This window comes from Sander lucioperca, chromosome 3 (genome assembly GCF_008315115.2).
Source record: "Sander lucioperca isolate FBNREF2018 chromosome 3, SLUC_FBN_1.2, whole genome shotgun sequence".
In the NCBI taxonomy this organism is placed as follows: domain Eukaryota; kingdom Metazoa; phylum Chordata; class Actinopteri; order Perciformes; family Percidae; genus Sander; species Sander lucioperca.
This window is the reverse complement of record NC_050175.1, coordinates 29,834,946-29,860,679: the sequence shown is the minus strand read 5'-3', so window position 1 is coordinate 29,860,679 and position 25,734 is coordinate 29,834,946. Positions and strand designations below refer to the sequence as shown.

Sequence of the window (25,734 nt, the reverse complement as noted above, 5' to 3'; positions counted from 1 at the left end):
TTCCAGACCATCAGGTTGATTTCATATAGGCCAACAGCATTGGTACCATATACATGTTATAGGAAAAACACACCAATCAGAGGGCTCTAGCAGCACCTCCCGGCATCCATACAAATTAAGGTCAGTGAGTTCTGTTATGGTAACAGTGATGTTAGTCAGGGTCTATAATCAGACCTCTCTATAAGACTGTCTGGAACGCAAGAACTTTGTTTTAAATTAGAAAGGAAATAAGATCTCTGGTGTCAGATCAATATCTGCCAATACCCTGAGTTTAGGTATCAGGACCTGTATGTAGCAGAAAACTGCTTTGCCTCCCTATTACATAACATTTTTTTTTACACAAAAGTCAGTGAAAGTGCCTACCGTTTTCATCTTTGAACAGCCCCAGCCATACAAACTGGACCAAGTTTTGAAACGGTATGAGTTGCTGCGTAACAAATTCGTTCTCCTCTGAATTTCGGATGGTTAGAATGTCTGCATCTGCATCTGAAACATAAACATCCCTCTGTTATAGAAAGTTTCATAAGCAAACCTCCACATAACAACACGTGCCCGAATGGCGTGACATTCTTACGAAGTTTTTTGCAGGTATCCAGAATCTGTCCTTGGTCAAACTGGTCCCATCTGGTGCCGACCAGCTGGAAGGAGTAGCAGTTGTTTTTAAAGGGGATCCAGTTTGGACCATTCATCTTATGGGGGCACTTCACCGCAACCTCATCAGGTGTGGTGATGATCTCTTCTGTAATACACAGGTTTACATTTTTATTTCGATTACATTAGTATTTGCAAGCATACTGATGCATGCCAAAAGAGAAGGAAGAGATTTTAGAGGAGATGAAACCTGTAAAGTTTTTTTAGAACCTCAAGACTTACAAGAAAAGGATGCATCAGAAGAATTATCAGAATCAGTTTTAATAGCCAAGTAAGTGCAAGCACACAGGGAATTTGACTCTGGCTTTTTGTTGCCCTCAAAGTACACAGAAATAGACATTTGGCTAAAAACAAGGATATGAAAGTAAAATATTGACCCATTTCATTTCTTTCTTCTCTGAAGCTGTTTTCACAACAGAAAATGCCGGGATATTCCTGAGTTTCAATTGTATAGACTATAAACTTACAACTGGACAAAGCTGGAATAACACCCAGATGTTCCAGGTGCTTTTGTTAGGACAAATTAGGAAAGCAGAGCCTACTTTTCTGCGTTTCTTAAGTTCCTCTACAACAGACTCTACATCCTGTTACCACAGAGGACTTATCAGCAGGGTTGTAAACGTAAACACAGCACACAAACATTTTGAGCTAGAACTGGCATAGCTGTAAGCCTTTTAATGTGTCATACACTACCACTAGGAGGAACTAGTTTCATGAGGAGGTGCAACAGACATGTCTGTTCATCTGCATTCCACAACCCCACCCCCACTCACTGTGTGGTTTGTGGCAGATAGCTCCTCCTAGCTCCTCCTCACACTCGGTGGCTTTCCAGAAGCCATCGGTGTCCAGGTAGACACACGAGCCACTGGTGGCATCAGAAGACCAGCGACTGAATACAGTGTGACTGTGGTCAGTCCAGCGGTAGTGGATTCCCTCCTGAACACAAAACCAAAGGAAGATTTCAAGAAGTATCTTGTAAGAAGGAGTGGATTAAAATAAAGGCCCTTCTTCGGCACACTTACGTCTTCGCTAAAGAGGCCGATCCACATGGGCGTGCGCGCACGGCTCACGTGCACAGTGAGGCTGGATTGCAGGAGGGTATCGGCCACACTTGCCAGTTCCATGTTGTTACTACTGCACTGCTCTAAGGCCTCAAACCAGGTGAGGTTTTTGACCAGCAGCAGAATGGTGTGGTTATTGACCTGGAATGGCTCTGTTGGGATGTGGGGCTCCTCTAGTTTATCTGAAATGAGTAAGCCTTGTGTTAAGAGAACATCATGTCTTGTAAGTTGGGCCCGAGACCTATGTTGCCTCAATACATTGGTTGCAAAAATAAGTGGACTTATCTGGGCACTTTATTATTATCATTATTTGCTTTTATTAGAGAGATTACAGTAGAGAGCTGACAGGAAATTAGGGGAGAGAGAGATGGAGAATGATATGCAATGGCTGGCACCTTAACCCCTAGGCCACCAGCCCTTAACGATGTTGAGGTTTAAGCCATGCATTATTTACAGCCCTTTAAAATATATCTTCGATGTTAACATTTAAGGCATAGTCTATACTTAATAAAACAATAATCCAAAAAAAATCTTAAAAGGGACCTTAGCATGCCAGATTAAGATAATTGATTAGGGACTTTTTGCAAAAAACATCTGGATAATAAAGTGGTATTAGGTGTATTAGGTGTTGGTCGTGATTTACCTGCATAGTGCTGGCAAACGCCCACATTTTGTCTGTTTTTGTCTGTGCAGGAAGAAAAGTCCCAGGTACCCAACATGGCAGAGTTGGGGTTATTCACCAAAAACACACACAGATCCATACTCTCTGAATCCCATGACTGTCAAGAAAAGAAAAAAAAAACAAGTACAAATGAAAATTACATTGTGAGCCTAAATGTGGTTAAGGTTTTTCTACACATTTTTTTAAAATGCCCACAATAAATCCCTTGAGGCTATCAGATTTCTCACAGCTCCCTCTGGAGCCACAAAAGACCTTATACTACCTCTGTTCACACATGCAGTAGTACTCCCCAAGACCTGTAGACAGACTCTGATATATGTGTAAAATCAGCAGAGTCCCAACCCATTTAACTCAGCAGTGAAGGTAAGGGGAACTTACGTTGACTTGTATAGCTTTGTGCATGCCCAGAAGCAGGGGGTTAAAATTGATGTAGTTAATTGGGGTCTGGTCCACCCATTGAGGGTCGTTGTGTTTGATTTTTAGACCAATCCATATTCTGTCCATGTTAATCAGCTTCGGCAAAAGGGTGGTGATGAAGTCTACACACCACACACACACACACACACACACACACACACACACACACACACACACACACACACACACAGGAACTATTATTTCTTATTTGACTGGTGCCAATACAAACTATCAAACATAAAAAACAATGTGTTTAACATCACTTGAGTCAGGACAGGCATGTTAACCACACTTGTCTTCTTTATTAAACAGAACTAGAACAATAGCGGTGCTCACCTTGCTCCACCTGATCTGAAATAGTGACCAGGGTTCCCTTTACTGACTGGCATTCCTCATTTGCATACTGAAATATCACAGGCTTCTGGCTCCTCATCAGTGTGTAGCACTAAAAAAAAAATTAAAAAAAAAAAGACAGCCGTATCTCAGAGTGTTCATTCATTTTGAGATAAATAGAACCTTTATGCCTTTCAGCTCCTACTGTATGTCATTGTGCTATATGTGAATGTAAATGACCCTGTGTTCATTTTGTCCAGTTTTTCTTGCCACAGAGACAAAATATCTCAAAAGACTTCCAAGTTTAATACAGGTTAAATGAAATATACAAAGAGATACGCAGTGGGCAGATGCCAAGCAAAGGTATTTTAAATGTTGACCCATCCAGCTCAACAGTTATTTTGCATTTGCAACCAACCTAAGTGACGAAATAGATAATTATTCAAAATTAAAGTTCTTTTCTTTAAATGCAGATCATCTCACATTCACTCAGGCAGTAAATCAATCTGAAATAAAGCCACAGCTCTTTAATTCCTTGAGAATGTCTGTTGGGTCATTTCTTGATGGCGAATGCAAGATTTCCAGTCTCTACTAAAGAGTTTTCAGGTGGATTTTCCTTTAAAGTGCTCATATTATGCTTTTTGGCTTTTCCCTTTCCTTTATTGTGTTATATATCTTTTTGTGCACATTATAGGTTTACAAAGTGAAAAAGGCCAAAGTCCACCCCAAAGGGACTTACCATCTCCAACAGAAAACACTGTTCTCAAACTGCTCCAAACAGCTCTATTGTAGTCCAGCCTTTACTTCCGTGACAAACGTGCGTCACTTTGTAACACACGTTATAATGCTCGTCTAGCTGCTAGCGTGGCACGCCCTCATACTCTGTTTCTGACAAGCTAGCAGTACTTACCTAGCTACTGCGCATGTGCGACTCCCAAAAAAGATGGAACAGAAGTGAGATGCCTCACTCTGTAGCTAAAACAGAGAGCTCAACACACAGGGTGAAAAGAGGAGCTGCAGCAATGTGTAATACAACAAAAATATGGTGTTTTCTGAAAATTAAACCACGTAAACCTATTCTGGTACAACCTCTAAATATAATTATGAACCTGAAAATGAGCATAATATGAGCACTTTAAAGTATAACATTTTTATATAATCTGTTTTGCAGTATCGAGCAGTATCTAAAATGTAGATGCAGAGTGAAATGTGTTGAAGGATCGGACCTTATTTCTGAAAGACAAAGATTGATTTTCACAGGGCAGTCCTCCAGGTTGAGGATCCAGAGCGTTTCGCTCCACTGAAGTGATGTTAAGTCTCTCACACACAAAAGGCAATCGCTGATCGCAACTGCGCTCATGCTCTGCAAAGCAAACACACAACTGTAAATGTGAATATAAAATAAACTGTAAACATGCCTGGCATAAATCAAATCAAGTGATGTGCGTCAGAGCTTTTTTGCTCTCTGCAAGGATTGAATTCAGATTATTTCTTATTACTGTGGTGTCTTGTTGTAGTTGTTTTCCAAGTAAGGAGTTTCAAACAAAATCGCTTATGCTTACTTCAGGTTACAAAACAGAGGACATTTTTAAACACTGTTGTATGAAATCCAGCTTTGAAAACCCCTGAAAACGTGGTTTAAAATCTTAAGAATCTTAAGAAGCAAGGTTATTCATCAACATTTTGTTTTCACATAGGACCCCCGTCTCTCCTAGTAAAAAGTTGATTGAGAGGGTAGATTTTCAGGGCCATCTTATGTTATGGATTTGACCTGCTGGGAGCTATTTCTCTGGTTTTACGTTGGCTGAACCAGGTTTTTAATTGAAGTTTCAAAAAGCCTGAAATGATCAGTCTCATAACACTAAGCCAAATGTAATTGTCACCTGGATGGATTTTTTTTTTTTTAACTGATTTGAGTTGAAGTTGTTTTCTATCCACACAATATGGTAAATTCAAAAAAGATCCCTCCTCAAACTCAGCTGTATAGAAACACTATGACGTTGACTCACCTGGAAAGAAGCGGTCAGAACTGATGGAGGTGCATCTGCCCAAGAAAGCCGCATGATAGAAGTACATCTGGGTGTACCTGAAACATAAGAGTATTTCAGTCAACATCACATTGTGCTTGTACAACATGAACAGTATACGTGTGTGGCTGTACTGGCTTACGTCATGGGGAATACCCGGGCAGGCTCTGTCAAATCGATCCACCAGCTTTGCTTGGGAGAACTTGAGTTGTCCTGTTCAAAACACGCAAGCATCAGAACCACATAATAAAATAATTCTAAAGTCAATGTATTTACCACTTGTCTTAAAGAGAACTTATAAAGTACTTTTTACAAAATGAGAGAATTTAGAACAAAAACACACAATATAAAAAAGAAAATCACTTCAATGTGAAATGAAACATGGGGTTATGGAATTAAATAGTTAAATATCTATGAAAAATTACTTAGACTGTAGTTCATGTCTGTGTCAATAACATACAGTATTTGGGAGCTCTCCAGTGATTCAGTATTGCACTTCCATAAAGCTGGAGGACTCACAAGAGATGGAATAAAAACGGAATGGTCAAGATTGATGCAGCAGAGGCTGAGATGGCCTGTGTTTCACATTTTTAGATAAATAAATACATTTGATGGTTAGTTTTAAAGGAACTGTAAAGTGCCACTAAGCTTTTAGGACATTGTTTTCATTTTTTATTTTTTATTTTAAGTAGTTAGCTTGGAGGCAGAACTTTATTTTGACTGCTTATAGCTGTATTTTCATGAAAAAATGTCAGCTTGACCAGAAGATAATGGATAATGAAAATGAATTTTAGGCTGTACAAATTAAGCTCAGCACAAATTCTTTCAGGAAGACTTCTATATTACTCAATCACCACTATCTCTCCCTAAAACTATTTAGCTGTTAAGAGGCGTTTACTTTTCAGTAAAACAATCGGAATTGGCCACGAAATTCATGATCCAATCACAGCATGACATCCTGCTTTAAATGTCTTCTCTCCTTGCTATCAGCTGTCTTTTCAGGCAAACGTGGAACCCTCCTCCTCCCCTTCCGCCTCCGGGCAACGGCAATCATTGCAACCTGAGTCCCTTTCCGGCAGAGAGGTCCTTCGTTCGGTCTCCGGGTTCCCTCTCCGCCATCACCAGTGTCTAGGCTCCATCTAGGAGAATATGTTGGCTTCTATACCCCTTTAAATATTTTTAATGATGGAGTCTAATCCCCAAAGACTCTGTACATTTCATATTATGCTTATTTTCAATAAATATTTGCATATCTGCAACAAAGTCTCTCCTGATTGAAATCAGCTATGATGCCAATGGAGAGAAAAACAAATGGAGTAAACAAGGTAAACTGTAAACAAGGTAAACTGCAAAAAGAGAGAACGTGTTTTACCCTTAGGTATTTTTAAGTGCCCCAGTTAATCCGAACAGCGATAGCTCAATAATAGCTTGGCAACTGTAACTAGGCATGGCAGGTCTGTCTGGCTTTAGATGACTATAAACACGTCAGCTGTAGGCTGAAACGGTGTGCATGGGGCTGTACTAAGAGCTATAATCAGTATCTCTAGCGGCTGGAGGGTGGGAAGAGGTGTCTTTCTTTTAGCCTTTACAAAACCAAAAACACAAGAGCAAAATTGTTAGAAATAATGTATACTATAATAATATAAAGTCTAAAGAATAAACAGCTTGTTTGACATGAGCTGCATACATTAACAAGCCTGACTTACCAGTTTAGCTTTAGCCTTTTAGCACAATATCAAACCATTTTACATGGTTCTTGTTTTAAAAATAATAATACAATATTAAATAAATATCAAAAAGTTATCTGGAGACAGTTTTCAGCCAACTTCAGGCAAACCTTTAGCATTAGCTTACGCTAGGTACTTACAGCTGAATAAAATCTGGGCGACAGTCGTCATTTCAGCCGACAAAATCCCCAGTCGTTGGCTAGAAATGAGAAACCTGCTTTTGTCTGCCTCTGTCTGATATTAAAGACCCATTGTTTTACAATTACTGTGAGTTTTAAGTGGTGTATCTGTCACCGTTATCACTGTAACCTGCATGTGGGCCGAACAGGCATAACAGGTCCTGGTTTGATCACATGGCCACTTACAGTCTCCTGTAACTTACATCTTTTAGGTGCTGGTGGATCTGTCCGGCAGCAGTTGAGCTGAGTGGTGCAGCCAGTTTGCTGTCATTCGAACCGCAAAACAGCTTTGCCTCCTCAAAAGTTAGCTTAGGCTCATTAACAAACCAAAACTCTGCTCCATCTACGAAGATAGAGGTCTCATGGTGTCCACCTGAAAAGCACAACAAACACGCTCTAAAATCATGGCATTTTTCAGACAGTGACAACACGACATATTGCACCCAGCCACAGACATGCAGGGATGAAATAGTTGTATTTCGGAGATCATCGAGAGAAAAAAAAAAAAGAAAAAAAAGAAGCTGAATCAAAGAAATTCTGGCCACTATAATAACTAATAACCCATAAGATAATTAGACTTTCAACACAGAAACTGGAAAGATTTGGTCATTACCGGGATTGTACCAGGATGGTATCGTTGGTGTCTTTCCTGTTGAAGTATAAACAAAGAATGAGTTAAAAGCCAAATGAAACCAACGACACACAAATAACGAGATCATGTTGTGTTGCAGTAGATTTTTTTAAAATCACGTTTTTTTTTTTTTTTTTTACTTCGTTGTGTTCAATAAAACTGCACAAACAAGGCAACAGCTGTGTGCTGCAGCTCAACATTCTAGTGACATTAGAAATCCCTTTAATTAAGCAGTCTTGATGAGCGATGTGAGCTCTTCCCAACAAAAACCAACCTTAGCTCTGTGCTTTCATGTGTAGTCTTACCGCGAGGTATTTGACAGACCCACTCTAGCCTGGTGTCACAGTGAAATGGTCTGGCGTAGAAAGGCGTCGGAGGTAAGTCGTGCAGCAGAAACACAAACAGGTGTTTCAAGCTACTCCTCGATGTCTAGGACACAGATTGTTGATTGACACAAACATTATCATGAGGGAAATATAAAAAAGAAAGCTGTTTTTATATCTGTGACATTACAGATCTTGTTGCTCCCTGGAACTCAGTGATAGTCTCTCTTTCTGACAACACAATCATTGACTGAGAACCTAAATAAGGTCAAGATAAAAACAGGTCAAGATAACAAAAAAAAAAAAGTACTTAAATGGAGGGCAACAGCAAGAGACAAATCAGCTGGCACTGTCAAAAGAACCAAAATAAATGATCATCATGGCCACTTTGACGTAGGCAAGTGACATTATGTGAAAAAACAAAACACCGTTCTGACCAGCTGTCTTTTCTGGGATTTTGTTTCAAGAAAGCATGTAGGACATGAAATCACTGAGTCAATGGGGGCAGATTTCAGCTGTAGCTCTTGTTGTGACTCCCACAAACAGCTGAGCAAATGGCCTTGATTCACAGATCAAGCTGTACAGTATGGATGACCAAATCTGACTACACTAAAATAAAATAAGAAATTCATAAAGATAAAGCTAATAAAAATATAAGAGATTACACATATAAAAAAAAACAAAAAACATAATTGGGTATGTAAATGGAGGATAAAGGCAAAACAAGTGTTTATTCCTCCCTTAAAGTCTCCATTTAAAAAAATTAATCTACCATGCCCACCTTGAATGCAGCGCAGTCCCGACTGTATGCGTCATCCTCATGGAAATCTTGGTGTAAAACATCCATAGCCACCTGTTGTGGTGACATTGAATAAACAGACTTCACACTCAGAAATAAATGCAATACGGTGTAATAAGTACACTTAAGCCAAATATGTTGTCTTTGAGATAAATCAAGGTGCAGTTTCAGCTGCAGGGTTATACGCAAGGACTTTTATAGTCCTTGCATAAGTCATTTAATCCAGCACAGATATCATCTTCTTCTTATTGTTTTCAATATACTCATTCATGAATTTTAAGTATTCACTGTCTTGACATAAAGGGTGTAGGAGCCATACGGGTTGTTTTCCTCCAAGCCACAGGGGGCATGATATTGCCTTGTGTTGTCAAGGCCGACGCTGGCCTTGGGTAATTTAAGTTCCTGTATTGATGCAAACAGGTGTTGTTAATTGAAGAAAAGGAGCAAACAGTTTTTAACTGTGCTCGGAATATGTTGTTTATGGGACTTTATATGACTTATTATTTATTGTAAGTGAACGCTGTAAGGACGCAGAAAATAAACGACTCAAAATGCAAACTACTGGAAAGGACTGGATATCGTTTTGTCTGAGTACACGTTAGAAACAATAATCGAAATTAGCAACCAGTAGCGGCTAAGTATAGGACATAGTCACTACAAAGGGTATCACTATTATTTCTTAAAACACTGAATGATATCATACCGAAAATGTAATCTTAAAAATATGTCTTAGATAATAGCTCTTCTTACAAAGTATTAGTATGGATAACCTTTCTACGTTCCTTAAAAAAATGTCATCTGTGAAACGTGAAAAATAAGGGTTACACTTTACTTGAAGGCATCTACATAAGAGTGATATAAAGTCATAAACATTATAAACAAGTCATAAACGTTTATGACATAACGCTTCTGTCATTAAGTGTCATTCAGTTTTTGTCATGACAAGTTAGGGTTAGGGTTAGAGTTCATGTGCCATGACTGTGTCATGACAGTGTCATGTGTTCATGACAGTGTCATGTCACTCTTATGTAGATACCTTAAAGTAAAGTGTTAGCAAAATAAGTTTTGCTAGGAAAAAAAGAATGTTTTGTCAGGATAAGTTCAATGGTTTGTTGTTGTAATACTCATTTCAGCCACATGAGGCTGAAGTGCACCACTACTAGAGTTTAGATTCTCGGCCCGAGCCCGACCAGAGCCAGACCGGACCTCGGGTCGGGCTCGGGCCGTTATTTTCCGCCACATCCTCGGGCCGGGCCGGGCCCGGGCCGGACCCTTGATCAAGCAATTTTTTATTTTTTTTTTATCCATTACCTTATTATCCTATTTGGGTGGGGAGATAGCTATGCCATAATCAGAAATATTATATATATATATATATATATATATATATATATATATATAGGCTATATAAAAGTAACAAATGTGTAGCCTACAAAAGTTAGGCTGCAGTTACAAAATGCAGCACTTCATGCGCGGAGTCTCCTCCTCTCGCACGCATCACACCGGGAGCTTGAAGATGTAAAGAAAAACAGGAGAATTAACTTTGAGCAAGTGTGGAGGAAAGTCGGAGGTATGGAAGCAGTTTAAACAAGTCGTGGGCAGTGACAACAATATGTTGTTCATCATTGTTTCTTTTTTTTTTTACGTTTCTTCATTCAGATCCATTTGCGATCTGTTCCATTCTGAATAAACAAACAGCAGTTTACATGCTTCGTCCTTGTATTATTCTAAACAGATTTCTGTAGTTCAAACAACTCTGAATTGTAGTTGAGAACGTCAGTTATAACGGCCCACGTATTAAAAAATTGTCGGGTTTAAATCGGGCTCGGGCTCATAATTACAGTTAATGTGTCGGGCCGGGCCGGTCTCGGACGCAACGTGCTCGGGCTCGGGCAGGTTCGGGCTTGATTTTTTGGGCCGATCTAAGCTCTAACCACTACCCCACGTTCTAAATAGTAAAAATAGACTAAAAGCATTCATGTTTTCTTCCAGGTGAGTTTTAATTTCTCTATGCACTCTAAACACAAACACAAGGTACATATATTGTGTGTAAGCAAAATATGTAACATTACTTTCATCTCTTTCTTTGGCTAGAAATCTATTTTAATTAGCACTAGATTCACAGATAAAAAAAAAAGAAAGAAGTAATTTAGAAACATTATTCTGGAAAAAGAAATCCCACCTGTTTTACAGATGAAAGTAATATAGAACAATTATCCTTTTCAGCTGTTCTTAAGTCATAATCACAGCGAGAAAACAATTTAGGCCGGTTACACACTGGATGCGTCGCGCGAGCGTGCCAGCTGCGTGGCGTGTCCGTTTATATTTGTTTTGCCGTCAATACTGCCGACGTTGTCTTTGCTGTAATCAAATCAGTATATATTTATGTTTAACATGGTATTTCATTTTATCAATGGGAAACATACATGTGCACAAGGCTAGCAGCAGCAGCACCGCGTCAGACACGTTTCTGGTGTGTAAAGACATAGAAAAATCCACGCAGCTGACACGCAACAGAAACGCCACGCTCACGCCACGCAGGCAGTGTGTAACCGGCCTTAGATCAGACTTAGAAAATGGATCACCAGAATTTTCTTTTTTCTCACTTGCCTCTGAGGGAGGCATTTAGGATTAGAGTTATACTCACAGGCTGGCCGTCGCTCCACTGCCAGGAGCGATCAGCTGGGTTTCTCCTGTTCAGGCCAACCCAGAAGTACCGATTATCACTGCAACAAGGACACCAGAGCAAACCAACCGTCATTCACAACACCAAATCAATCTTATTTCAAAGAAGATAATACAAAAATCGTTTTAAGCCTTGAGATTTTAAAAAGGGAAGTTGGCATTGTATTCTTAGATACAACTGTTAACTCACTGTTAACAACTAAAATTAACTCACTGAACAAGTGTGAAATGTGAGCCAGCTGAGATGTGTTTACTTTAAACGTAAGAGAAGTGCTGAGTGTTTATGTGACAAACTGACAATGTTTAGCATTCATCTCTTTCTGTTAAGTAACTTGTAGTGTCAGTCCCTCCACACTTTTTTTGCATGAAGGGCGTACAAAGCTTGAATCAAAAGTGAAGCAACAATTCATTTAGATTTGTTCATGTCACAATTTTCCAATAATAAAACAATGACAAATACATTAATGCTAAAAAAAAATACTTCAAAAAAGGAATACATACAGGACTGGTGTGCATGTGTGTATACCTGATGGTGTCTCTCATGATGCTGTGCAGGGCCCTCATCTCACCATTGTTAGTGAAGCTGGGCAGGTTGGCTCCCAGAGCCTGACAGAACATCTCAGCTTCCTTCCAGGAGCGTTTCCTGCTCAGCCTTTCCTCATGAAACACCTGACAAGATGAAACAAACATTTACAACAGCTACTAAAGCAGTGCCCATAAAGTAAGAGGCTGGATTGTAAAGAAAGCCAATATAACTGTCAGATCATGTAATTCAGAGTCTAGTGACAATGGTTGAATCTGTACAATAAGAAAGCTATGAGAAATACACAATACATATCATTGTTTTTGATTGGTCCAATGCAGAAGCAGCTTCAGTAATAGATACTTTTACTTCATACAATATGTTATAATAAACTACATTACTAATCTGTTCCCAACGATGAGGTTTTGGAATGATGTTAATAGATTTTTTATTTTTTTTATTGATACATTAGAAACAGAAATAGTGTCTTCTTTATTCCAAGCATTCTTCTTCCTTGTAAAAACCTGCCGCCTACATTACCCACAAGGCAACTCGACCACAAAAAAGTTCGTTCGGAGAGCCAGGTGTATTGTGCTAGTAGCGGCTAATGTAGCCTCTAGCCTCAAGCAGAGATGAGAGCAGGCTACAGAAGTCTGGTAAGCTCACTTGTCTAACTCCACTGACTAACTTTATTAATTTTAAAAAGTATAGTCTTCAGCCCCAACCGACACTGACTCAAATGACATCGCTTGAGTCAATCTATAAGAAGGCTTTATACAACTTTTTGTCACATATGCAGCAGTGCTCCCCAAGACCTGTAAACTGACTTTGTTGTGTAAAATTAATGAACTCCTCCTACAGCCACCATCACCTTTACCAAGGAGCTATGCCTCCAAATTATAGAAAATGTCTACTCACTCACACACACACACACACACACACACACACACACACCTTGTAGCAGTATTTGATGTTTGGTCCGGACACCCATCCATTAGGACAGGTTACGTTGGGGTTCGGCTCTGGTTCTGGGGCTGGACTGAAGTCTTTTCTACAAATGGTGCCGGCATTAAAAATGGTACAGTTCTTCACCTCCCACTTGCCCAAGGGTTTTGCGGTAGAAATCACTGCACAACCTCCATCCCGAGCTGAAATACACAAGTAGAGGAAATACATAGAAGTTTCATCTAATGTGCTAAATTGCTAATATAGTTATTTATTTTTGCCCATGTAAATAACACGTATTTTAACATATATAAGAGTTTTACTTCCAGATTAAAAATCTACAGTTTTGTATTTGTTAGCTCAATAAATATAAAATTTGTGGAAATATAGACATCTATAGACTTCTGGTATACAGACATCACTGATGTAATCAAACTTTTAGAGCAACAACAGACATTTACATACATACATAGATACATACATACATAGATACATACATACTGTATATACTGTACATACTGCTAGTGTCCTGCATGCGAAAAAGTGATGGTAAAAGGTTATGGTTGCTTTTTATGCATTAGTAAATCAGTAAATCTGAACCTCCACACTACTTCAATAACCATGAGTCTGTTATGACATGGCTAGTCCTCTGGTCTTGTGCCATTCCTGCATTAGGTACTGAGTGGAGCAGAAGTGGTTTTCACTAACCTGGTTCGAACCAGCCCCAGTTGGTGTATGTAACCACACCCGGGGACCCATCCTGGTTCAGCCACTGGTACTCCCCTGTGTTCTTAATGTCCTGCAGCCCTATCCAAAAATACTGAGTTTCCTTCTTCATCTGCTCTCCAAGTAGACGGCTGATAAAGGCCTGCTCAAACCTAGAAAGAACATTCAACTATGAGAATACCAGAAAGTATTTACGTGGGCACCACTTGATGAGTGTCAGTGTGTACTTTTGATCAAGCAGCTGAACAAACTCCTACCCGTTTCTTATAGTGATGTTGCAGCGATCTTTGAAGGGTACTTGTTTTGGGTTCACTTGATAACAGGAGTTGCCGTGTCTCCTCCAACCCTAAAGTGATTGACAGCAGTAACACTTAAAAGCTACATTCAATTTACAAGCTGAACATCTGTCACTTTCATGCAAAGTACCGATTCTCATACACATCCAGTCCTCGGCAAAGGGACTGTATTGAGAACAGTCAGATCAGTATGTCTTTGTCACCATCATAGTCAACCAGGATAGTTTTGTTTTTGCACACATCTCCTCCATCCTTGCAATAGCTGCTAATGCAGCTGGAGATCTGCATTCACCCCTTTATGACTCAAAAGCTGTCCAAATGTCATCTCACCTTAACAGCAAGTAATCCTTTAAATGCACACTTGCATGGCTACTCCATTCTTCTTCATGATTTCATGATTATTGCTGACGTGTGGAACGACAGATATCACTTGCAAACATGGAGGTGAATAAACAAAAGGATCACATTTGACCAAAAAGTCAATAAAAAATAAAAATAACTGAGCATGGCCTGTAATGTGCACATAGTCTTTGAGTCTGGACCTAAATTACATGTCAGTTGCCAATACAATTTAAAAGGTAATGCAAAACACTGCAAGCGTCCCTTGTGAAATCAGGTAAACTAGACAATACTCACATGCTCAAAGCTACATCCGGCCTGTGTCGCTGGTTCCTTGACATCTCCTTTCTTCTGACACATAAAAGGTAGCCTCTGTTTGCAGTCCCCAACCCGCCAACCATGACGCTGTGGAGCACGATCACAGGTTGGATTTGCAAGCCTTGTGTAAACAAACTTGTACAGCAGATCATAAGAAGACAAAAACTGAGCCACTGTACACACAGGCCCAACACACAAAGACTGAATACAATGGATGGGGTTACACAAAACACTCACTCACTCACACACACGCGCACACACACACGCGCACACAACACGCACACACACACACACACACCTCTCCAGAGTAGAAGACGCAGCTAGTATTCAGAGTGGGCTGGACTGGTTGGTTTTGGTCCCAGTAGGTGAAAGTGACGGGTGCCTGGTTGACCCACTTGAAGACGGTGGTGTCAATGCCGATACCGATCAGACCGATCCACACGTCCAACAACTGGCCATCTGACAGACCATAACACACATGAGAACATCACTTTATGGAATTGTTTAAAATTAAACTCAAATAGTCAAGGCAGGGGTCTGGTTGAGAGGACTTTTTCTTTGTATTTTTTTTCATTTACCTGCATGGAAATTAGTGCTGATCATCTCCTTGCTGTCAATAGAGTGGAAGCTAGCCAGAAAGCCTCCCCCTCCTCCCTCTGTGTTGTTGCAGATCATCTGGGCATCTGTAAAGCTTTGAGGATTGTCCTTCACCAACTTGTAACACCAGCCATTCCATGGGACCCAACCGTCTGCACACACTGTTTCTTTATATACAAAAGACTCTGTAGAGAAGGAGCAAGACAGATAGAGGGAAGGTAAGGTCAATTCACAAATCTGACTCAAAGAGCTTTATGATCTGCAGAACAGGGTCAAAGAAAGAAACAGAAGCTATTGCAAAGTGAGGTCAGCAGCTGACCTACCTGTTGTTGCTGTGTGAGAGGCATTGACGCTCTTCTTGCAGATGTATGGCAGCCGTTTGTTGCACGCCTCAGATTCATATTTCTGCTTGGAGTTCAGGACTCCACAGTCTAACTCCAAAAGTATGGGGGTGGATGGCATTCCTGTCAAATCACATTCCCACACACAATAAATACACATAAAAATCACATCGCATTTACCTCTGCGTATCTTTCTAAGTTATTTCTAGGTTCAGCTTATCGACTATGTTTCACACGGAGAGTTGAAATAAAAGAAACGATTCATGTCCTAATAACGGTTGAACACAGTGCTGCTAGTAGCAACATCGACATGTTGTAAATTATAGCAATCACAAAGAGCTCATATCAGCAGAATGCCAGATGGCTGCAGTATCCTTGACGTTGACATTGCAGTGTAAGAACAATCTCTTTCCTTTGAGAAGAAACAAAAAAACAAAACAGAAAACATATCACAATAGCTAGAAGGCTTTATAAAGCCTCCCATTCAGTACTATTAATGAGTTATTCAGCAACAGTAACAATCCCAATGCTACACTGTGTCCAAAAAACAGGCACAATGAGCTTTCGTTACAACACTGGCCTCATTGTTTTCTGACTGACATCAAGTCGCAGTTTATAGAAGGGCAGCAACAACAGCAGATCACACCAGGATGCTGGTTTTGCTGTTCTAGATGGAGCAGGTGTTTTCAGCCACAAACTCAGTTGCAGCAGAACTTTGGAGCTCCATAACCTTGTTTTTGTTCCCCACTTTTACATCTTTGGATTAGATTAGATTAGATTCAACTTTATTGTCATTGTGTAGAGTACAAATACAAAAGACAACGAAATGCAGTTTGTGTCTAACCAGAAGTGCAAAAGAGCAGAAACGTGCAATGTGATATATATGAAGTATAGACAGGTGGTGCATAGGCAGGACAAGAAATATATTGCAGTGTTATAAGAGCAGAATAAATATGGCTATGTAATATGAACAGTGTATGAACAACATGTACAGATATGTGCAATGTAGTAGGAGTGACATTATAATAGTAGTACGACTAATATAGATATATGCAGTGTATTAGCAGAATATATATTAAGAAAAACAGAATAAATATGGATATTCTGTATGAACCGTATAGACACATATGTACAGTATGTACAGCTATGTGTGCAGTGTGGTAACATTACAAGAGCAGTAAGAATAAGTGTATGTGCAGGATGAATAGTATGAAGAGCAGTAGAGCAGTAGAATATGGCTATACATGTGTTTACTGTAATTTACACAGATACTCTCAGAAATAGGACAACATTTACATATAGATATAACCATCATCACCTGTTTCCCACCGCAGAGTGGTGAGAGGGGAACCATCTGACCACTGCCAGCCGTGAGAAGTGTCTAACTGGTGAAGGCCGATCCACATCCTTTCAGGCATTCCGTCGAGGCCGTCTAATACTGCGCAATGCAACGTCACAGCACACAGGACAAGTAATGCATACATTTGAATCAAAAAAAAGAAGGAAATTACAAGTCTAACATAATATGACTCATCAAGATCATTTGGGATTGTGAAACATGTAAAAACATTTAAACAGAAACACAGGGATACATAATGAATTGACTGAAAGGGACAGAGAGGAGAAGAGTAGGAGAAACATACAAGAGTCAAGCCACAACTGGAACATGAAACTGTGCTACCCAGGTGTAAGTAACCATGTGTAAGCGTCAAATGAGTCAAATGTCGCTGACAGCTGTTGGTGCAGGAAGGACGGTCAGCCTTATCAAGGGAACTAGTGTTGCTCTATTCACACCTTCATGTGTCACACTTACAACAAAGCAGTTGCAACTGCTGCACTCTCAAACAGCTAACAACATTAACTTAACATGAGTCATAACAGCTAAGATAATAACCATGTTGTTAGAGTGTTTATGACCCCAAAAACCCACAGAAGGTATTAAGGAAGGAACTGAAATGCATCCTTGAGCCTACAAGACTGGGCAGTGGTGGCCTAAAGTGGTTGCCAATCTTTTAGAAATTCCTAGGGTCAAAAAGATATGGACAGGCCACCGTACCTCTGGAATAACCTTCCGTTGCATGTCAGAGAAGCCAGCTCTATCACCACTTTTAAATCTACACTCAAAACATTTTTTTTTCCAAATATTAGACCATCATTATGACTTCCTCTATTTTTAGTTTTTACCCTTGTACCACTTTTTATTTACCTATACTGTATATCCGCAATGATTTTAATGTATTTTTTTACTTATTTTTAATACTATTTTTTTTACTGAATTCCCTGTTGTACAGTGTTTTGAGTTTAGTCTTATGGTGATATTGCACTTGAAATAAAATAAAATTTAATTTAATTGAATTAAAGGTTAGAGACGCGAGCTTGTGACCGGGAGGACGTCGGTTCAATCCCCAGACCGACAGGATAAAATCTGGGTGGGGAAAGTCTCTCCCTCATTACCACCACTGAGGTGCCCTTGAGCAAGGCCCTTAACCCCAGTGGAGCTGCTCAGTGGCCAGCAGATCAGACTGTGGTTGTGCTGGCCAGCTTCCAGATATGAATGTGGAACTGTGTGAATGTGACCAGGGGGTTTCTGCTAAAGAGAGGCTTCCTCTCAGTGAATAAATAAAAGGTTAAAAAAAAAAAATAGTTTACTTCTTCTTTTTTTTTTTTTTTTTTTTTTTTAAAACATGTCTAGTCTAAATTGTTTTCAGCTACGTATCACACAGTAGAAATGATAGTGGGAAAACCGAAAGCACGATGAACAAGGTTTAAAAAAAGAAAAGAAACAAGAAGCAGAAGAAGAACAAATTGAAGAAGAAATAGACAAACATCCACACTTGCAGCATTTGCAAGTAGTCCGGTGCAGCATTGTGTGACAACTACACGCCAACAACTACTCACTGTTAATGAGGTCAGGCCTCCACTCACACAAACACATGGTTCTTAGTCATTCTAGATTCAGCTGTTTTCCCTTTTCGTTAACTTTCATATAAAGAACAATAAGTAGGAAAACCACACCTACAGAGAGCTGAAGAAGTAAAAGATGAAATAAAGTCATTACATGGAGCCATTAAGAAATAATACAGATATAATACAGAAATTAAAGACTGGGACAAAACATTATTTTTGGATACCTGATCTTTGTGTAATAAAACTTTTTTCAATACCACAGACTAATGGTAAAGCTTATATCATGTGATATTTACCCGTGATAACAATCAATTTAATAAAGATAATTTGTGATCCATATCAATAAAGAGTGTGTGTTTGTGTTGCATTTGCGCATGACTAAAATAGATGTAGCTCTATTTGAAATCGCTTTCTGTTTTGTTTCTTGAAATAGTTTGTTACCCAAACAGAGGGGGAAGGGCTGGCCCTCAAAATCAAACTATTTCTTTTAAAGTTATTACAGTATAAATATAGTTTCTGGGCTTTGAGAGATGCAGGCCAGATGATATATTTAGAAGTTTTGTAGCCCTGCCAAATTAATTATTATGGCAGTTTTTATCATTCTACATGTTACAAATGTGTGCGTTGGGAAGCGTTCCTCTCATATCAGAGCATTTGATCGTGTTGATGCTGAATCCAATACGTCCAACATGAAGTCGGTGACTTTGCTCATAGGTGGAGAAGAAACAAGAAGTTGAAGAAGGTGAAGAACAAGTAATACGTAGTTAATCAGTCTTACAGGTTTTGGAGTGGAGATCGTTCGGCTCAGACACACTCAGCAGATCGGCTCCCTGACTACGACATGAATCCAGAGCTTCCTGCCAGGTCACCGCGGCACCGGAAACAAACTCATAGCAGGATTCCCCTTCCGGCCCGGCGAACAGAGTCTGGCAACCCTCCTCTGCAAGGTCCAAGAGACAGTGTCAGTGTGAGAATCTAAGCACGTCAGTCATCATTTGTTAATGCCGCCGGATGTCATTTAACGTGATTTCAACATGATTGTGTCCTGGAAAACATCCAGCCATGCAACGTTAATGGAGACAAAGGTAGAATTAATTTTTTTTTGGGGGGGATTTTTCCCTTTATTAGATAGACAGTGGATAGACAGGAAAGGTGGGAGAGAGACGGGGGATGATACGCAGCAAAGGGCAGCAGATCGGATTCTAACCCACACCGCTGCAAAGGACTCAGCCTAAATGGGGCGCACGCTCTTACTGGGTGAGCTAGAGACCGCCCCAAAAGTAGAATATTTAACAGTAATGGCAAAATTTCTAAAAAGGGCCGCTGGACACCCAGATAGCTCAGTTGGTAGAGCGGGCGACCATATATAGAGGTGTACTCCTCGACGCAGCGGGCCCGGGTTCGACTCCGACCTGCGGCCCTTTGCTGCATGTCATTCCCCCCCTCTCTCCCCTTTCATGTCTTCAGCTGCCCTGTCAAATAAAGGCCTGAAATGCCCCCCAACAAAATAATATTTAAAAAAAAAAAAGGGCCGCTGAATGTCCCCATGGTAAATTTCTTTTCGGGTAAAAGGGACAAAAATTGTGAAACTTATGATCATATCCTTAAAATGATTGAACAACATGCCAGGTATTAGACAGTGTCCCTTCTTTCTGTCTTGGTCGTAGTCTGATGAGGTGGCACACCAGGACAGTCCAGGGAAATCTGCATCTGGGAGGCATCCGTGATGCCAGCTGCCGTTGTATTTGAAGGGGAACTCACAGGGAGAGCCGGCAGAGTTCCCAGCGGTGGTGTGGACAACTGCACAGAGAGGAGAGGTGAGCAAAGGGCAAAGTCAAAGACCCATTACAAGCCTCTAGTATGCTTGTGTCATTTCTAAGAAAAACCATGTCAGCACAGGGATTTCTTAAAAGTGAAATTTGGTGTCTTGTTTTGCGTAAACCACTTCTCAAAATACACAAACACACCTAGCAGGAAATATCACTAAAATGAGACCACACTTAACTAAGCTGAGAGGATTTTTTTTTTTTTATTTGGAAACATTGTTGGACAACATAGACAAAAAATGTGTTTATTTATTATAAAAACATTATTATAAATGTGTTTATTTGTGTAACGGACCCACAAACACAGAAAACCTTTAGACATAGCCTAGTTAGTTCAGTGTTGCATTTTTGCAAATGTAAATTAGGGATCGACCGATAGTGATACCAATTATTAGTAGTTAATTAACCAATAACCGATATTTGGAACGGATATGCTTTTAGGCCTATATAAAAGCATCCAAAAAGCAGCATGTCATAGGACCTTTAAGTCAAAATTAAGATTTTGGAATGTTACAAACTCCAACACAAAACTTTAAGTGCTTTAAGCAATTATTTAATAAATTAGAAACATTCATCATAACACAGTAAAAGATAGTCAGATAGCGTTGTGGACGGGACATTAAGTCAGATTCAGTGGTGAGTGAAACAGAAGCAGAGGGACAGACACAGAGCTGTAGTGGAGCCAAAGTAGCGCACTTTTTAAATTATTAACTTTATCGGTCATCAGGCAAATAAAACGCTGATACAGATAATCTGCAAACTGCCAAAAAACGGCCCGATCCGATTATCGGTCTATCCCTAATGTAAATGAAAAACTATATTGAACTGAACGTAGGTTTCTACATAGGCACCTCACCCTAAACTGAGATCAGATCCTGTATGGTGAATAAAAGGAATGACTATGAACAAGGAGAAAGAACATTCTATAACGAAGAAGTAACAAGTGAACAAAATGAGAAATGAAAATCGTGAATGCATCTTCATGCCAGTCTACATCCTTTTTTTTTATATTTATGTTTTAATATAAAGAAAGCATTCACCATCCACACTCATAGTCTGTGTCCTCTGGATATACATTAAATAAGAGATATGTTTAAAACTTTGATTCCTGCTTTGTGTGAGTTTTTTAAGTAACAGTCAAGGATACAGACATTAGATTTCATATTTAAGCATGAATTCCTATTTAAATAAGAAATTATTTGGATTATAAAGATGAATAATTTGAAGAACTGTCACTTAAATACTACTGTAGATCTTACAAATGACAATCAACAAGACATCAGCAATTCAATCAAAAGTTATACTAGCAAGGTTAAAAAAATGTGCATTTTAAAACCTACAATTATTAACACTTAAACTTTCTCTGTCTACCCTTATGGAGCCTTTTAAATGTACTATACTAACAGAAAACATACATTTATTGTAATTTCCAAATATTTCTACATAAGGTGTAGGTGTTTGCATGTGATCGAATGTAGCTCACATTCAGTCATGCAGTGAGCAATACATGAAGCAAAAGTGAAAGCCAGCTTTTATGTTGCACCGTGCCACGCAGACCTTCGGCATACGCATATCATTAAGCACACCCGGAATTTTTGGGTAGTCCCCAAAAATTCAAAGACACAGTTTTGAAACTGAGATACTTCAGAGTTTTTAGAGGAATTCCTTGTCTTTAACCTGCTCGTGTTGTTACCGAGCATAAAAGCAGAAATAATTGATAGGCATGAACATAACCAAACAACCAGTCGGACTCTGTTACAAATGCGCACGAACCTGTTTTGGTGGTGTAACACAAAAGCCAGCGACTATACAAGGGTGTGACACATCACAAGGTTCAACTGAGGAAGTGGATTCTCATGGAAGCTAATGTGCTACAACACAATACAAGCTGAATTTGACACTACTCTCATTTCTTGACCGATCATTCCCTCAAGCATTAGTCAGTCCTCAGAGATCCATAATAGACAGCATGAAGCACTTTTTGCTGATCTAGAGCATACATGCATTTTCTCTCTCAGATAAAACAAAGGAAACCACACTCACCGTGATACAGCATCTGGCAGATGTTGTCCTGGGATCCTCCTCTTACCCAAGTGTCATTAGTGTCCCGTTTGGTGGCAACTTTGCCATCGCTGACCGCCAGGCCCATTTGATAGGTTGTGTAAACAGCCCCATCCAGGCAACGCCACCACAGCAGGATGTTGGCGCCACAGTCGACTAGGGATAATGCCTTGGAGCGGACATCCAACGCCAAGCAGAAGGACGTGTCCACGTTGAAGAGCCGGTGACCCGAACCCCACTTCCACAGCTGGGACCTGCTGTTTGGCTCACAGGAGGTGAGACTCAAGTCTGCAGAAGCCCCTGTAACTAGGCACTTCCCTGTGCTCGTGTGCTGGATGGTGAAAACATCCTCGTCTGTGGTTATGGGACAAACACAGAAAACATTACGGTTTAAAAAAATGACAGATTTCTTTTACCATCAAGATCTAGACTGGACCTTTGCATTGAGTTTCCAGTCTAAAATGATTACTGTTTATGTGATTGTTGTAGGCTATACAGGAATGATCACTATGGCTTGAATTACTTACAATTGACAGTAACCATAGCTACAATTTAGAATATTGAGGTCACGTCCTCTGTACTATTGGGGGGGGGGGGGGGGGTTGCAATGTCATCCTTGATGACAAAAAAGAAAAGCTGACAATTTTTCTTATTTCCTGTGCTTCTTTCATGTTGGCAAGAGAGATAATGAAAATATTTGGAATAGAAGTTGATTGCCTATTTGCCACATTATACCTGGGCAGATCCCTGTTAAAATTATGACACAGGATGAATATCCTTTTAATAAGCTGCTAACAAGAAGGCCCGATCACGAAGAAATGGCTGCAGGTAAACCCTCCAAGGATAGCTGGCCTGCATTTGTCGATAAAATAAACTGAACTTTATTTACTACTTACTAAATATTCGAAATAATTGACTATATGCAGTATATGCGAGGTATCCATATATTAAAAACCCTCACACTTTATGGGTATTTTATGGGGTTGAGTCCAGTATTTTTAAGACTATATGGACGGAAACGAAAATATATATATGTATTGCTTTATTGCTAGATCTACATGTTGGAATATACATTTTACAGAAGAGGCATGTAACTGCATAACGTTAGTTAACAGAATAAAGAAAAGGTGGACAATAAATAAGGACATAATACAACCTGGGTTAATAGTTATGGGTGATTACAGCAAAATACAGATGAAAACTGCAGTACTAGCTAGCTACTACCTACCCACACAGGCTTTCTAAAATAGAAAACAATATCATATTACAGATTCTCTGTATAATATTGCTGTTATTCAGGCTTCCTTCCTTTCCATATATAGCCCAACGCTATTGAGCGTCAAGAGTAGCTTTTAGCCTACGCACAAATATGAGAGCTGTTTCTAGATGTAAACATGACTTCACGGAGTTACTAGGGGAGGGATGAGTATGCAATTTGTTTAACCTGTCAGAATATGGCCAGGCATCAGACTCACTGGGGGATGGGAACAATGTCAAACTACTAACTAACTAACTAGCTAACAAACGAACTACTTAAACTAAAAGCCACTTTTTTTTTATTATACTTCCACTTGTTGTAGTCCAGCAGGTTTGAGGCTATTGTCCTCGGATTCATCTCGCGCTTCTGTGGCCGAACTTATTATCCAGCTAAGTCGAAACTGAATGGTAGAAACGGCTTAAAAATATTTAAAAAAGTGACAGAAATGAAAGCAAAGTGTCGGAGCTTGAGGTAGCTAGCTACTTACCGAAACCTTTAACGTTAGCCGCCGGTGAGCAAGTTACGAAGAAAACAGTTGTCTCCAACACAATCCAAAAACAAAAGCAAAGTGTCGCATTGGATATTTTCAGCATGGTGACGCCGGTAGTCTTTTTGTTGGATTCATAAAGAATCTGCCCTCCCGGAGTGCTGAACTGTGAATGTAGCTAGACTGATTGATAACTGAACTCCAAACCGAAAGATAGGTAGATAACTAATCTAATCCAGTTCTCCCAACTGTCAGTTGTGTTGAGTGAGTCCCGCTCCGACGACGCCGTCAAGCTAGCTAACAATAGCCAAAGTGAAGGAATAGACTTCCGGTTTAAAGTATAAAATAGTCAAAAAGTCATTATTTCAATATAACATTTATTTATAATAATTTATTTTGGAAATGTTTATTGTAAGCCAACGTATAAATTACTAAGTCAAACATTGAAAACCCAAAAATAAAATGCCAAGTCAAAATTATGACTTACTCTAAGTAAAAACAATGAGATATAACATTAAGTCAAAATTATGACTTGGGCTATTAAGTAAAAACATGAGATAAGTCAAAAATTATGAAATTCTACCGTTATACTTGTTGGATGTGTCTGACTCTAATAAAAGATCTATATATCCCCGCGCATTTCTTAAATTGGTATTACATTGATCCTAAGCAAGAGCCAAATAAGATGATAAGATAAAGTTAAAGCAAAATAGTAAGAACATTATTCTACATATTAAATCAAACAAAAATTAGATACTAGATAGGCCTATATGATACAATTTTGACTTACAAAGTAAAAAAAGAACTACTTAATAAAACGTATTATTTAGGTCTACGGAGAGAAAGTTATACTTGTCAAAATGTCTCCCTAGTTACAAAAATTGTGAGATAGTAACCTAAGTCAAAATTATGACTTCAATTAAAAAAAAAAAGAGAGAGGCCTGGAAAAACGTATGACACTTCAAATTAGATGCTATATCAAACTTATGAGGTACTAATTTAAACAAGAAAAGACATATAAGTAAAAAAAAGCTACTAAATCAAACTGAAGACTCTAGGTTAAGTAATTATACTAGGATATACTAGACCACAATTATGAGGCACAAGTCATGGGCTATATCATAATTTTGGCTCGAAGTATCTCATAATTTTGACTTACTTTGTCAAAAAGTATTATTAGCCAAACTTGTGCCAAACCAAAACAAGTCTTCTTTTTTCTTTTCATGGTGGATATTGTCTTCCATATCTTTGCATACAGTTGCAGTTGAAAATGTGTAAACGCCTACCTGAACGTATAAGCCAAGAAAACCATCACTTATGTTCTCTTTTTCTACTTAAACTAATACTTTTAATTGTCATTTATTGTGGCCAATATGCATAGGTGGTGGAAGTGATATAACATTGATGGTCTCTTTGAGCAGCAATGTTCATGTAGGCCATACGCTTTGATTTTGAAGGCGAAATTACTCGTCTTCCGTTTGCTTTTGCAATTGATTGCTCTTTTCGTTGGTGCCCTCCCTTCACATTCCCAGAAAGTCCGGATATTTTCTCCAATTACCCACTACACGCCCACTGCGTAGTTTCTGTCAACTGAA

General features: G+C 39.3%; 1 protein-coding gene across 1 annotated transcript in view; it reads right to left on the bottom strand.

Moving 5' to 3' along the window:
• The window catches only part of ly75 (lymphocyte antigen 75), a 30,312-nt gene extending 5,879 nt beyond the window's left edge, over nt 1-24,433 (bottom strand). The window contains exons 1-28 of the mRNA XM_031306318.2: nt 24,140-24,433; nt 22,377-22,748; nt 20,134-20,307; nt 19,286-19,447; nt 16,919-17,038; nt 15,583-15,723; nt 15,241-15,444; nt 14,961-15,121; nt 14,642-14,749; nt 13,967-14,055; nt 13,692-13,861; nt 12,993-13,186; nt 12,042-12,184; nt 11,478-11,556; nt 8,813-8,884; nt 8,014-8,137; nt 7,691-7,726; nt 7,281-7,450; nt 5,314-5,384; nt 5,154-5,230; nt 4,371-4,507; nt 3,148-3,256; nt 2,773-2,933; nt 2,356-2,491; nt 1,674-1,894; nt 1,425-1,587; nt 575-739; nt 364-486 (exon numbers count right to left, since the gene is read on the bottom strand). Coding sequence (XP_031162178.1) covers nt 364-486; nt 575-739; nt 1,425-1,587; nt 1,674-1,894; nt 2,356-2,491; nt 2,773-2,933; nt 3,148-3,256; nt 4,371-4,507; nt 5,154-5,230; nt 5,314-5,384; nt 7,281-7,450; nt 7,691-7,726; nt 8,014-8,137; nt 8,813-8,884; nt 11,478-11,556; nt 12,042-12,184; nt 12,993-13,186; nt 13,692-13,861; nt 13,967-14,055; nt 14,642-14,749; nt 14,961-15,121; nt 15,241-15,444; nt 15,583-15,723; nt 16,919-17,038; nt 19,286-19,447; nt 20,134-20,307; nt 22,377-22,748; nt 24,140-24,245 — 3,988 coding nt within the window. The 5' untranslated portion in view covers nt 24,246-24,433. The remainder of the gene's footprint in view (nt 1-363; nt 487-574; nt 740-1,424; nt 1,588-1,673; nt 1,895-2,355; nt 2,492-2,772; nt 2,934-3,147; nt 3,257-4,370; nt 4,508-5,153; nt 5,231-5,313; nt 5,385-7,280; nt 7,451-7,690; nt 7,727-8,013; nt 8,138-8,812; nt 8,885-11,477; nt 11,557-12,041; nt 12,185-12,992; nt 13,187-13,691; nt 13,862-13,966; nt 14,056-14,641; nt 14,750-14,960; nt 15,122-15,240; nt 15,445-15,582; nt 15,724-16,918; nt 17,039-19,285; nt 19,448-20,133; nt 20,308-22,376; nt 22,749-24,139) is intronic.
• Between the last annotated feature and the right edge of the window lie 1,301 nt (nt 24,434-25,734).